Source organism: Rhincodon typus, chromosome 36 (genome assembly GCF_021869965.1).
Source record: "Rhincodon typus isolate 14 chromosome 36, sRhiTyp1.1, whole genome shotgun sequence".
Lineage (NCBI taxonomy): Eukaryota > Metazoa > Chordata > Chondrichthyes > Orectolobiformes > Rhincodontidae > Rhincodon > Rhincodon typus.
In genome coordinates, this window is record NC_063367.1 from 17,130,329 (window position 1) to 17,144,792 (window position 14,464).

The window sequence follows — 14,464 nt, forward strand, 5'->3', positions numbered from 1 at the left end:
TTTACTCCCTACCCCACCCACCTCCCTATTTTCTGCATATAAACTGATGTTTTCCCAGCCACCATCAGTTCTGAGGAAGGGTCACCGGATCCGAAACGTTAACTCTGTTTTTTCCTTCAAAGATGCTGCCAGACCTGCTGAGCTTTTTCAGCAACTTTGTTTTTGTTCCTGATTTACAGCATCCGTAGGTCTTTCGTTTTTTTTTTAATCAAAGGATGACCGTCACCCTACAGTCAACATCATAATTGCTAAATTCTTAAGGTCTGTGAGGAAAATAACTCATGGTCTAGACTTTTGATCTGCAGAATTTTGGTTACCCTGTCTGTATTTCTTTCCACTCATAATGTATTTATTAAACCATTTGTCTTTTGTCTGTCATAAGTGTGATTTACATTCAGAGTTTTGAAGAAGTACAGTTTAAGTTGCATAAATTAGAAATCCTTTCCTTCCATTTTTCTTGTTAAAGTTGAGAGTCTTACTATAAATTGTTATTTTTCTCTGTTACTGAAGTATCTGGTGTGAACTGCTTTTGTCCTGAGTGGTGGTCAGTCAGGCAAGTTCATCCTTTTGATATCTCATTGAGATTTTGTACATTTGTACATTTTTGTGATGCCTTGCAGAACAGTGGGGTTTGATTATCAGTGAACTCTTCCCAATCAAGTCACAATAACACGTTACATAATTAGAAATCAGCATTGAGTCTCTTCAAGTAAATCAAAAGCACAGGCCATATTGTAATTTGGAGCCTGTAGTCTCTTAGATTATTTCTAAGGCCCCTCTGTGAATAGAAACTCAGGCACGCTATAGAACGGTCACCATCTAAATAAAAGACAGAGGTACATGAAAGCAACAAGTTGCACTGCCCCTAACCTTGCAAATATCCTCAGGCACTTCACCAGGGAGAACTGCATCAGGGAAAAGTGCAAGAGTGGCTAGGGAAGCCACTCTCTAAACATAGAGTAAGGAGTTGTAGTAGCAAGGATTTGGAAGAGACTTCCAGTGATGGGGACAAGGCTGCCAAAGGATAGGAAGTATTTGCAAGTGTCTACAAAGGGGATGACCTAGAGAGAGGATTCAGGACATCAAACCAGAGGAGGGTGCAGAAGTCAGGGTTGCGGGTTGCAAAGTTGAAGCAAATTTGGACGAGGGCTCTGTACTTTAGATCCAATGCACTGGTGCAGATGAGAATCAAAGGGAGAAGGACTGACATGTATTTTGTGTTTGTATGGGATGGGGTCAGCAGATTCAAACTGGGTCCTGTTTCTCTTTCAGATTTTGCCAAAGCTACCTTTCAGACCAGAGGGTTGCTCTTCCTGGGTTCATTTCAATGTGGCGGAGCGGTGTCATGTCAGGTACTGCAGGATACACCTTAGTTTCAGCTGGAACAGTGTGCTGTGGTCAAGGATACAAAGGCAGATACAGGGATGAGATAGCCCAGTGGTATTATTGCTAGATTACTAACCCAGAAACTCAGGTAATGTTTCGGGCAGTTGGTGGAATTTGAATTCAATAACGGATCTAGAATTCTTAATTTAAGGGTCTAATTTCAAAAACCTGTATGGTTCACTCCTGCACCTTTAGGGAAGGAAACTGTCATCCTTACCTGGTCTGGCCTCCATGTGACTCCAGGTCCACAGCAATGTGGTTGACTGTTAAGTTCCCTCTGGGCAATTATATGCTGGTTTTGCCAGCGATGCCTACATCCTGTGGGTGAATTAAATAAAAAGTTCATACTTCACTGGATAGTGGCCAAAAGCAGCAATCCTGTTATCACTCCCAAGCATTAGCCCTGACCTTCCCTTGCGTACCTGGGTCAATGTTGCACCACATTATGCTCATTCACGACTGGAAACTCTCCACTTTGTGCTAGCCCTTTCAGAAATGAAACCCTTCCAACACATTACTCCCACAGATAGGATGCATTTTGCAATTATGTAGATCCCCAGCACATTCCAAAACACTCTCTGCACCCAGTTTAGAAGTGTAGCGATTGTTGTTGTGTAGGAAACATTTGCAGCAACTTGCACACAGCAAGCTCCCACAAACCATAACAAGGCAAATGGTCAGATCTTCATTTTTCAGTGACTGTGGTTGGGGTTGGCGTTGGGGGATAGCTATGGGTCAGGGCACCAGGGAGAGTTCCACTGCTGTTCCCTAGATCGTGGAATCCCTACAATGGGGGCAGGCCATTCAGCCCATTGAGTCCACACCAACTCTCCAAGAACAGCCCACCCAGATCCAACCCCACTCCCCCCACCCCATCACCCTGCATTTCCTATGGCTAATCCACCCAGCCGCACATCCCCGGATGCCATGGGCAATTTAGCATGGCCTATCCATCCTAACCTGCACATTGTTGGACTGTGGGAGGAAACCCACGCAGACATGGGGAGAACGTGCAAACTCCACACAGACAGTCACCCGAGGTTGGAATCGAACCTGGGTACATGGTGCTGTGAGGCAGCAGCGCTAATCACTGAGCCACCATGGCACCCTACCAGAGAGTTTATCTCCACCAACCTGCACCAGCTCGACGTGGTAATGACGGAACACCTGCAAGTAGACAACAGGAATGCGGTAACTAATCAACAGCTCCTTGGTTCTGCTGTCTGCTACATCCAGGATCACCACTGTGAAGAGACCAGGGAAAACAGAACAAGAAAATAGAGATAACAAGGTGTAGAGCTGGAGGAACACAGCAGGCCAAGCAGCATCACAGGAGCAGGAAAGCTGACGTTTCGGGTGTGGACCCTTCTTCGGAAAAGGAAATAGACTGGATTTTTAATCACACAAGTGGTGGTGGTTTTGGAGGTGGGTGTGTTGTCAATTTTGTGCTACTGACCCTTGTATGGATCTGCCAGTCAATGCCCACCTCGGAACTATTTTCAGCAAGCCAGCTTCAGGGAGGGATGTGTGGGTGCCAAGACTATTTGCCCACCAAAATAGACACTAAGGTCAGTTAAGGTGCCAATGAATGGCATTATTCACCACAACATGGTCTGGTACTTTCCAGCCTCTTGAGGCTGAGGTCCAGAAGGTGAATGGAGGTGGTATCCAAGTGGTTTGCTGTGCCACTCTTTTTCCGAAAAAAAATCCTGCCCACTCAAACTGGCACCTCAAGTGGCAGAGGGGCAAAGCTCTGCGATAGTGTGATGTAGGTAGCTGTGTCCTCCCACCATGAGGTACCCCCCAATGTGCCCCACCTACTATGGCAGTGCCCACCCCTCCCAGTCTTAGGCACCCCTATTGCCCACTCCTGGAGGCTGCCTCTTAATTGTTTATTTGTGTGGTATATTTGACACATTTCAGATCTTTTCGAAGTGTACATCCGAACAGATGGGCTAGGAGCAGGAGTAGGCCTTCAGACCTCTCAGGCCTACACAATCATGGCTGATCCAACTGTACCCTCAACTCCACATTCTTGCCTACCCTTCATATCATAGAATCCATACAGTGTGGAAACAGGCCATTCAGCCCATCGAGTTCACACAAACCCTCCAAACAGCTTTCCACCCAGACCCAAGACGCCCCACCACCGACGACACTATGCCTGCATTTCCCGTGGCTAACCCACCTAACCTGCACATCCCTGGACACTACGGGCAATTTCCCATGGCCAATCCACCCTAACCTGCGCATCTTTGGACTGTGGGAGGAAACCCACGCAGACACGGGGAGAATGTACAAATGACACACAGATATTCGCACAAGGGTGGAATCGAACCCAGGTCCCTGGTGCTGTGAGGCAGCAGTGCCAACTGCTGACCACTGAACCATCATATCCTTGGCCCGCTCACTGTACCAATGCTGTGCCTACCTCTGATTTTGAAACATTCAAGGAGTCTGCTTTTTGAGGAAGAGCGCGCAACTGGTTTATCTACAAGAATTGTAAAAACATTTCTGCAATCGCAAAATGTCTGTAATCGTGCTAAGAACTTTGCACTACATTTTAACAGCTCAATTGTCAAGAAATTCTAAATAGCTCTCTCTCTATTCCTTAGCTACTCGTCGACTGTTATTTGGAGTTAGCAATGCAGACTGTTATGGTTTGCTACTGATAGCATAATCTCTAATTGTGAACAGTATGTGACCTGGCTTAAAAAATAACCCAGCTCGCGACCTCTATACAGGAATCATATCCCATTGTATCTGCATTTTCTCACTTCATAAAAGACAGAGGGAGGGGTGATTTGATTGTGGATCCTGACAATGTGAACATGTTTTCTCTGGTGGATCATTTAAGAGCCAGGGGGTCACTGTTTTAAAATTAGGGGTCACCTCTTTAAAACAGAGATGTTCCTCAGAGGGTGGTGTCACTTTGGGAGTTCCTTGCTCCAGAAGGCGATAGAAGTGGTGTCATACAATCCCTACTGTGTGGAAGTTGGCCATTCAGCCCATTGCTTGCATGCTGACCCTCCGAAGAACATCTCACCTAGGTCCGCCCCACTACCCTATCCTTGCAACCCAGCATTTCCCATGGCCAATCCACCTAACCTGCGCATCTTTGGTCTGTGGGAGGAAACTGGAGGAAACCCACGCAGTCACGGGGAGAATGTGCAAACTCCACACAGTCACCTGAGGGTGGAATCGAATCCAGGTCCCTGGCGCTGTGCTAACCGCTGTGTCACCATACTGCCCACAAACACTGTCCATGAACATTTTTAAGGTGAAGGTAGGTAAGCGGAATACCAGTTAGAAACCAGTAATACTGGGAAATGAGTGTACTGGTCTTACTGGTTCCCCATTTTGAGAGATACAAGGCAGCTCAGACAGCATGTCTCATTCACCAGCCTTTACTATCTTCTCCTTCTGGGACTTTATCGGAGGTAGGTGGCAATGTGGAATGCGAAAGACAAACAGATCAGTCATGGAATGGCCGGGCAGCCTCAAGAGGCCAAATGGCCTACCGCTGCACTGATTTTGTCTGTTTGTCTGTGCCTTCCCCAAGGCTAGCCTAATTGAGGGGGTGGGGGGGCTTGCTGGGTGGTAAAGCATTTAACCAGGTTAGAGGTGGAAGTCAAGGAACCCACCATCGTTCTGCTTCCCACACAATGAGGTCCAATGGCGGGAAGGCCTATAGATTGCACCCAGCCTGCCTGCTGTCAAATGAAGCCCTTAATGACAACCTCACCACCAGCCATTCTCGTTCAATGGTGTTACCCACCATCAACAAACTTGGGGGGGTGGGGGGTTTACCGTTAACTGGAAACTGAGCTGGACTAGCCGTATAAACACAATGGGTACAAGAGCAGGTCAGAGGTTAGGAATACTGCGGCAAGTAACTCACCTCCTGATTCCCCAAAGCCTGTCCACCATCTACAAGGCACAAGTCAGGAGTGTGATGGAATACTCCCCACTTGCCCCTGGATGAGTGCAGCCCCAACAACACTCAAGAAGCTTGACACCATCTGGGGACAAAGCAACCCGCCAAGATTGGCAACATATCCACAAATGTCCACTCTCACCACCACCGACACTCTGCCCACTCCCTGTTGCTAGGTCCCTCCATCAGCAAACAAGTAATCAGGACAAGGGTTTTCTAATAGCGCACACACTCCACAACTGGGTTGATACCAAAGGTGGCAAAATGAAAATCTTCAAGCAGGCATCTGTTATTTGTTTCACTTGTTAGATGTGGGCCAGCATTTATTGCCCATCCTAGTTGCCCTTGAGAAGGTAGTGGTGAGGTGCTTTCTTAAACCGCGGCTGTCCATATGCCAAAGGAAGACCCACAATGCCATTGGGGAGGGAATTCCAGGATTTTGACCCAGCCATAGTAAAGGAATGGTGACATATTTCTGAGTCAGGGCGGTGAGTGGCTCGGAGGGGAACTCGTAGGTGGTGGTGTTCCCATATATCTGCTGCCCTTGTCCTTCTAGATGGAAGTGGTCGTGGTTTTGGAAGGTGCTATCTGAGGAGCCTTGGTGATTTTCTGCAGCACATCTTGTAGATGGTACACATTGCTGTGACTGAGCATCGGTGGTGGAGATTGTTTATTGTCATGGATCAGGTACCAATTAAGTGTGTTGCCTTGTCCTAGATGGTGTCAAACCTCTTGTGTGAAGTTGGAACTGTACCCATCCAAGCAAGTGGGGAATATTCTATCATACTGTGCCTTGGAGATGGTGAACAGATGCTGAGGCAACAGGAGATAAGTCACTTGCCATGGAATTCCTAGCTTCTGACCTGCTCTTGTATCTACATGGCTGGTTCATAGATCACAGAATCATAGAATCCCTATAGTGTGGAAACAGGCCCTTCAGCCCAACAAGTGCACACTGACCCTCAGAGCATCCCACCCAGATCCATTCCCCTATAAACCACCTAATCTACACATCCCTGAACACTATGGGCAATTTAGCATGGCCAATCCATCCTAACCTGCACATCTTTGGACTGTGGGACAAAACCAGAGCACCATGAGGAAACCCACACAGACACAGGGAGAATATGCAAACTCCACACAGACAGTCACCCGAGGGTGGAATTGAACCTAGGTCCCTAGCACTGTGAGGCAGCAGTGCTAACCACTGAGCCACCATTCCACCCTAGTTCAGTTTGGTTTCTGATCAATGATAACGCCAGTGGGAGATTTAGCATTTTTAATGCCACAGAACGTCAAGGTCATACTGTAAAAGGCCATTGCCTGGCATTTGTGTGGCACAAATATTACTTCGTATTTATCAGCATGAGCCAAGATATCATCCAGGTCTTGCTGCACATTGTCGTGGACGGTTTCAGTATCTGAGGAGTAGCAAATGTTGCTGAACATTGAGCAATCATCAGAGAATGTCCGCACTCCTGATCTTATGATGGACGAAAGGTCATTGATAAAGTAACTGAAAGATGGCGAGGGCTGAGGAATTCCTGCTGTGATGTCTTGGGGTTGAGATGGTTGACCTCCAACAACCATAATCATCCTTTGTGCCAACCAGCAGAAACTTTCCCCTGAATCCCATTGACTCCAATATTGCTAGGTCTGAATGATGCCATTCAATCAAAGGCTGTTTTTATGTCAAGGGTAGTCACTCTCACCTCACTTTGCAATATGCCAGAATTGGGAAGTACCCATCAAGTCTGATCCACCATCCAATAAGATCATGGCTGATCTGATCATCCTCAACTCCACTTTCCTGCCTTTCCCCCATAACCTCAATTCTCTTACTAACTAAAAATCTATGTCAGCCTTGAATATTCTTAATAACCAGCCTCAACAGCCCTCTGCTATAAAAATAATTCCACAGATTCACCACCCTCTGATAAAAGAAATTCTTCCTTATCTCTGTCCTAATTGGGCAACCCCTTACTCTGAGATGATGACCCTCTGGTCCAGATTCTCCCATAAAGGGAAACAGCCTCTCCACATCTCCCCTGTGAAGTTCCCTAAGAGTCTTTCAAAAAAGGTCTCCTCTCATTCTCCTACACTCCAATGAGCACTAGCTCAAGCTACTCAACCTTACAGGTTCGGTGAGTTCATAACTTTTACTCAAATGTTTTCTGTTATTGCTGGATTTGTTTTTAATCAGGTTAATTCAAATCTTAAGATTATTTCCAGTGTCTTATAAACAGAAAATGGGGCTTTCATGAAAGCTGTGAAATATATTTCACTGCACAGAAGTCCAAACATAAATGGACTGTCTTTTCTCCTTCTTCTCTTTGGTTGAGCAACTTTTGGATTTGTTGAAGAGGCACGCCCATTTCCCTTTGACACCGAAGACTTTGATCGAGTCTGATGTGGGTCATCATTGCTTCAAAAGATTCGGAGGTCCATACAAAGGCCCCTCTTTCCTCTGGAAGGTTCAATTGCTTCATTTGACCTTAAGGTTGACTCTGGTGCTGCTGTGTACTCTGAACACTGCCTAGGGATTGCTGCATGCTATTGCCAAAAAAATGTGGGTTCAAAACTGGGAGCAGACAGACTTTGAACAACACAAGTCAAGGGTAGGGGTCTGGGTAATAGCCCAGTGGTATTATCACCGAATTGTTAATCCAAAGACTCAGATAATGTTCTGGGGACCTGGCTCGAATTCCGATATGGCGGACACTGGGATTTGAATCCAATAAAGATCTGGAATTAAGAGTGTAATGATGACGATGAGCCATTGTTGAAAAAACCCATCTGGGTCACTAATGCCCTTTAGAGATGGAAGCTGCCATCTTTACCTGGTCTGGCCAACATGTGACTCCAGGCCCACAGCAACGGGGTTAACTCTTAACTGTCCTTTGGGCAATTAGGGATGAGTAACAAATGTTAGCCTAGCCAGCAACACCCTCATCCCATGAATGAACAAAAAAGAAACAATTTCGGGGGTTGTTTCAAAGGGTGGAGCTGAACTGCTCCAATTCACCCTTGAGTTTGTTAAGGGGCTTGTCTGTTCCCAAGTACAATTTCCAATTTGTTTTCCAGTGAGCCCAAACAGCTTATGCACGTCAGTACACAATTCTCTGCACTTATCTTCACTACACAGATGTCTATATATAAAGGGACTGTCTTTTTCTTTCTCTTTGGTTGGGCATCCTCTGGATGTTTTGAAGAGGGAAGATCATTCTCCTGTAACCATTTTCCAGTGATCATTTCCCTGGAGCAAATGTACAATGCTATCATGCAGCTGTTTCCCACAGGGCATATATAGCACAGTGTGGGTGGAGTTAGTTACACAGAAAGTAGATAGATTGGAGATGGAACATCATTAGAGTTCAGGAAATCAGCTTCTTAACAATGTAACGGTAAGATCAGAGCCTGGAATCTCTCAGATTACTGTGTACAGTTGTATATAATGGTAAAATGCAATAAACAGAGTTCCAAATAACCTAAGCTTGCCTTCTTCTCAATCAATCTGTCTTGAATCCAAACTTTCAGAAGCCTCACAACAAAAGATCCACAAAAGAAATCTGTGGGCCCCAATTAGCCACCATGGTGGCAAAATATTGGAGAGGATTCTGAGAGATAGTATTTATGATTATTTGGAAAAGCACAGTTCGATTAGAAATAGTCAGTATGGCTTTGTGAGGGGCAGGTCATGCCTCACAAGCTTTACTGAATTCTTTGAGGATGTGACAAAACACATCGATGAATGTAGAGCAGTGGATGTGGTGTACATGGATTTTAGCAAGGCATTTGACAAGCTTCGACATGGTAGGCTCATTCAGAAAGTAAGGAGGCATGGGATTCAGGGAACTTTGGCTGCCTGGATACAAAACTGGCTATCCCATAGAAGACAGAGGATGGTAGTAGATGGAAAGTATTTAGCCTGGAGCTCGGTGACCAGTGGTGTTCCACAGGAATCTGCTCTGGGATCTCTGTTCTTTGTGATCTTTATAAATGACTTGGATGAGTAAGTTTGCAGATAACACGAAGGTTGGTGGAGTTGTGGACAGCGTGGAGGGCTGTTGTAGGTTGCAATGGGACATTGACAGGATGCAGAGCTGGGCAAAGAAGTGGCAGATGAAATTCAACCCAGAAAAGTGTGAAGTGATTCATTTTGAAAGGTCAAATTTGAATGCAGAATACAGGGTTAATGGTAGGATTCTCAGCAGTGTGGAGGAATAGAGGGATCTTGGGGTCCACATCCATAGATCCTTCAAAGTCGCTACCCAAGTTGATAGGGTTGTACAGAAGGTGTATGGTGTGTTGGCTTTCATTGGCAGGGGAATTGAGTTTAAGAGACATGAGGTTATCCTGCAGCTCTGTAAAACCCTGGTTAGACCACACTTGGAATATTGTGTTCAGTTCTGGTCACCTCATTATAGGAAAGATGTGGAGGCTTCAGAGAGGGTGCAGAGGAGATTTATCAGGATGCTGCCTGGACTGGAGGACAGGTCTTGTGAGGAAAGGTTGAGGGAGCTAGGGCTTTTTTCATTGAAGCGAAGAAGGACGAGAGGTGACTTGATAGAGGTGTACAAGATGATGAGAGGCGTAGGTAGAGAGGATAGTCAGAGACTTTTTCCCAGGGTGGAAATGACTATTACGAGGGGGCATAATTTTAAGGTGACTGGAGGAAGGTATAGGGGAGATGTCAAAGGTAGGTTCTTTACACAGAGAGTAGTGCATGTGTGGAATGTGCTGCTGGCGGTGGTAGTGGAGTCAGATACTTTAGAGACTTTTAAGCGACTCTTGGATAGGCACATGGAGGATAGTAAAATGTAGGGTATGCAGGGTAGATTGACCTTAGTAGGATAATAGGTCAGCACAACATCATGGGCCAAAGGGCCTGTACTGTGCTGTACTGTTCTATGGTCTAATGTGATCGCTAGTTCTGACCCTGTCACACAAAGTCACTGACCATCACCTTCCATTTCCATGGCTACCAGGAGCTGCCAGTTGTGATCATTTCAACAAAGCTGGCAACTGGCAGCTCCTGCCTCCTGGACATGGTCTTGGTACTTCTAATTGGATGCCAGCTTTATGTGTATATGTGCACACAATAATTGAATTTTCTTACAGCAATGCAAGGTTGACAGTAGTTTCTAAGTGGACAACTGATTTCATTTGCAGTGCTTTTAAAACGCACTGCAATCACAAAATGTGTGCTTGCATGTTTATCCCAGTCTTAGCTTTTCAGCAGCTTCTGGTTCCTTGCCTCTGAGTGCATGCCCAGACATAACCAAACAAGTCAGTGGGCATCAATTGTAAACTGACTCCCATAAACAAACACAGGATAACTGAACACAATGCTGGTCTCACCTCATGGCCCATGAAGCCATTTGTACCCAAAAGGAATGTTGCAAGAGTGACACAGTTTGGGACTTTATGCCTCTCATCTCTCTCCTTAAGGTACAATCCCAGGCCCTGGGAACACATGACCTGGGAATATTTAATGCTCTTACTGATTGGAAGGAGCAAAAGTTGCAATTAGCCATCACGAACATCCGTCACATTAATCAACTCAAAAGCTGCAAAGAATAAAAACAATCAGTGCACAATGCTGATTTGCATAATTTATGCTCGACCTTTCACAGGCAGCACAGAAATGGATAGCTGCCAAAACCCATCTCATTCGTGGCTCTGAACATCAGGCAGAGAAAGGTCATCTTCAGTCAATCCTTACAAGGATTGAGACAAAACCAAACAAGAACAAGCAAGAATGATTTAGGGGAGCGATGGCATTGTGATATTATCACTATGCTGTTAATCCAGGAAGAACAAGGTCATCTCCTGGGGACCTGGTTTCAAATACCTGCCATGGCAGATGATGGAATTTGAATTTAGTTTTTAAAAATCTGGAATTAAGAGTCTAATGATGACCATTGCTGGTCATCAGTAAAACCCATCTGGCTCACTAATGCCCTTTAGGGAAGGAAACTGCCATCCTTCTCTCTGGCCTACACGTGACTCCAGACCCACAGCAATGTGGCTTCTTCACTGCCCTTTGGGCAATTAAAGATGGGCAATAAATGCAGCCTAGCCAGTGACTCCCACATCCTGTGAATGAATAAAAAATACACCTGAACTATTTAACTTTCCCATGAAAATATGAATAAAATTTGTTGTTCCCTACCCATGATGGTGTCTTTGCCTAGCTAATTTGACATAGGCTAATCCAACACCTTGTGCTCACATGATAATTGATGCTAAAGTGGCTGCCATAAAGAAAGGATGATAAGCACATCTCTCAATAGCATCTGCAAGTTTGAACAGAAGACTTGCATCTCTATAGCCCCACCCATAACTTCAGCAGATCCCACAGTCCATTGCAGCCAATGAAGTGCTGTCACTACTGCTTCGCACGCCAGGACCCCATGTTCAATTCCACCTTCAGGCGACTGTCTGTGTGGAGTTTGCTCATTCTCCCTGTGGCTGTGTGGGTTTGCTCTGGTTTCCTCCCACAGTCCAAAGATGTGCACTTTAGGTGGATTTGCCCACAGTGTCCAGAGATGCGCAGGCCAAGTGGATTAGTCACGGGAGGTGCAGGCTCACAGAAGATAAGGTATGGGAGCAAATCTGGGTGGAATGCTCTTTAGAGGGTCAGTATGGGCCCAATGGCCTGCTTCCACACTGTATGGATTCTATGACTGTACGATTCTCGTAATGTAGGAAATGTCACAACCAATTTGCCCACAGTAAGCTCCCACCAACAGCAATACAATAATGACCAAATCTGCTGATACAGTGATGTCAGTTGTGGAATAAGTAATGTGGCAGGACACTGGAGAGATGCCTACTGCTATTTTACTGAACAAAGCTTTGGGATCTTCAGTGTGCACCTCAAATGGGGAGATGAAACTTCAGTTTAGCATCAAAAGAAAGGCAGCACAGCCTTGGTACTGCACCTGACGGTCAGCCTGGGCTTTAAAGTTCAGTCTCTGGACCTTGTGACTTGATGTGTCAGAGATGAGGGTGTTGCCCACTGAGCCACACGTTCACATATTGAAGCCACACTCCCTAATGGCTCAAATCCAGGACAACAGATGCTTATCACACTGGGAGCTAAGGATGGGAAAGGGTTGGAAATTCCCCCAGCATCAGCTTGATCCACAATCTCCATTCCCTGGAAAGGTGGTGCAGGCACGGTTCAATTGAAGCACGCAAACGGGCATTGGATGATTGTTTGGATGCGGTGTGAAGGAATATGGGGATTATGGGGTAGAATCGGTGCAGATACGGGGGGGCCAGAATAGCCTCCTTCTGTTCCATAATAATTCTGTGATTCTCGACGACCCAGAAGGACACAAGCAGCAGGTGCATGGGAATGCTACCTGCTGCAAGTGCTCCTCCAAAACCATCACCAACGGAATGATATTGGCCATTCAGCCATCGTGGTTGGTTCAAACTCCTCAAGCTAGCTCCCTAATGGCACTGAGACAACAGACTGCAAGGAGGGAGCTCCCCACCACTTTCTCCAGGACAGTGAGGAATAGGCAATATATATTGACCTGAGTCAGTGGCAGTCACGCCCTGCGAAGACGCTGGGTCTATTTATTAATCAAAAATACGAGTCAAAATTCAAAAAGAGCTGACAAGAACACTTCAGAAAGGAGCAGATCGAGCAGACGATGGACACAAGTCTCCTGCTTGCTCCCTGGTACCCACAGATGCCAGTCAGTGATGATGATGGTGAGCAGGAGGGAGAAGGGAAAACAACAATTGTTGTTTCATTGTCAGATGCAGCCATGCCAAAACACCAGAATTAAGCAACAGCTGGTCCTACATGGGGAGGAGAGGATCAGCTGAGATTAGCAGGCCACCTCGGTGACTGAGATGTAGCCACACGTAAAAAGCTCAAATCTCCCTCTTTATTCATGTGTGAGTGCAGCCTGCTCCATGGGCCAGGTGCTGAGCACAAACTGCTATTTATACTTGTTTCCCTGTGTTTTACATTATCCCCTTGTCAGTGTGTGACAGTGTACACAGAGCAGCACACACATACAAGCATACACATGTACACGTAGATACGCATGCAGACACACACATACATACCCACACATATACGCATGCAGACACCCACACACATACACGCAGACACACACATGCAGACACACACATACACCCACACATAAACGCGTGCAGACACCCATACACACAGATACACACATACACCCACACATATACGCGTGCAGACACCCACACACATACACGCAGACACACACATGCAGACATACACATACACCCACACACATACGTGTGCAGACACACACACACATACACGCAAACACACACATATACACCCACACATATACACACACAGACACCCACACACACACACCCACACATATATGCGTGCAGACACCCATACACACACATATGCACCCACACATATACGTGTGCAGACACCCACACACACACATACACCCACACATATACGCATGCAGACACCCACACACATACACACACACACACGGACACACACACAGGATGAAGGCTCAGTTTAGTGACTGACAGAAAGATTTCTGACATTGTTCCCATTCGCAAAATCCAATTCCTGCCTGGAATCGATTGCTGTGAGCTCCACAGCACACCTCCTGCCCCACAAACACAATCACATTGCACTCTTTCAGCAAGAGGTGATCAGCCACTCAATGTACCCAATAAACTGGACAAAACCCAGAGGAAGGGAAGGGTCACAGATTTGACGCAGTGCCCAGTACTAGGTGCTGTCAATAAGACAACCACTGTAGCCAATCTCAGATGATGAGGGCATGTTTCTGTCCTTCACAATCCCCTGACTTTTCCATTCCATGCCCAGTTTTAAAAGAAAATGAAATACAGACAGTGTCCGGGGTTTCAAACGTTCACAGTCTGTTTGCAGGTCGATTAATACACAAGGAAATTTGTATGCAAGTCAATTTGTACATAGGTTGATTGGTATGTAAGTTAATTAGTACACAAGTCAGAACACTTTGCAGGACAATGCAAAGGAGCCATTTGTAAATAGAGGGAATGTTTGTATGTTGGATCTTTAAACACACCCCTCCATGGAAACCATTGGTAAATTGAACATCTGTAAACAGGGACACCCTGTAGTTT

General features: G+C 45.9%; 2 protein-coding genes across 4 annotated transcripts in view; one reads left to right on the top strand and one right to left on the bottom strand.

The window, feature by feature from the left end:
- Positions 1–14,464, top strand: part of LOC109929142 (dual oxidase 2-like) — a 702,670-nt gene that overhangs the window by 436,853 nt on the left and 251,353 nt on the right. The gene's annotated exons all lie outside the window — the stretch shown is intronic.
- ccdc33 (coiled-coil domain containing 33) overlaps positions 1–14,464 on the bottom strand; it is a 280,780-nt gene that overhangs the window by 152,030 nt on the left and 114,286 nt on the right. For both annotated transcript variants that reach the window (XM_048617213.1, XM_048617212.1), the window contains exon 7: positions 2,521–2,630. In XM_048617213.1, the coding sequence (XP_048473170.1) occupies positions 2,521–2,630 (110 nt within the window). The remainder of the gene's footprint in view (positions 1–2,520; positions 2,631–14,464) is intronic.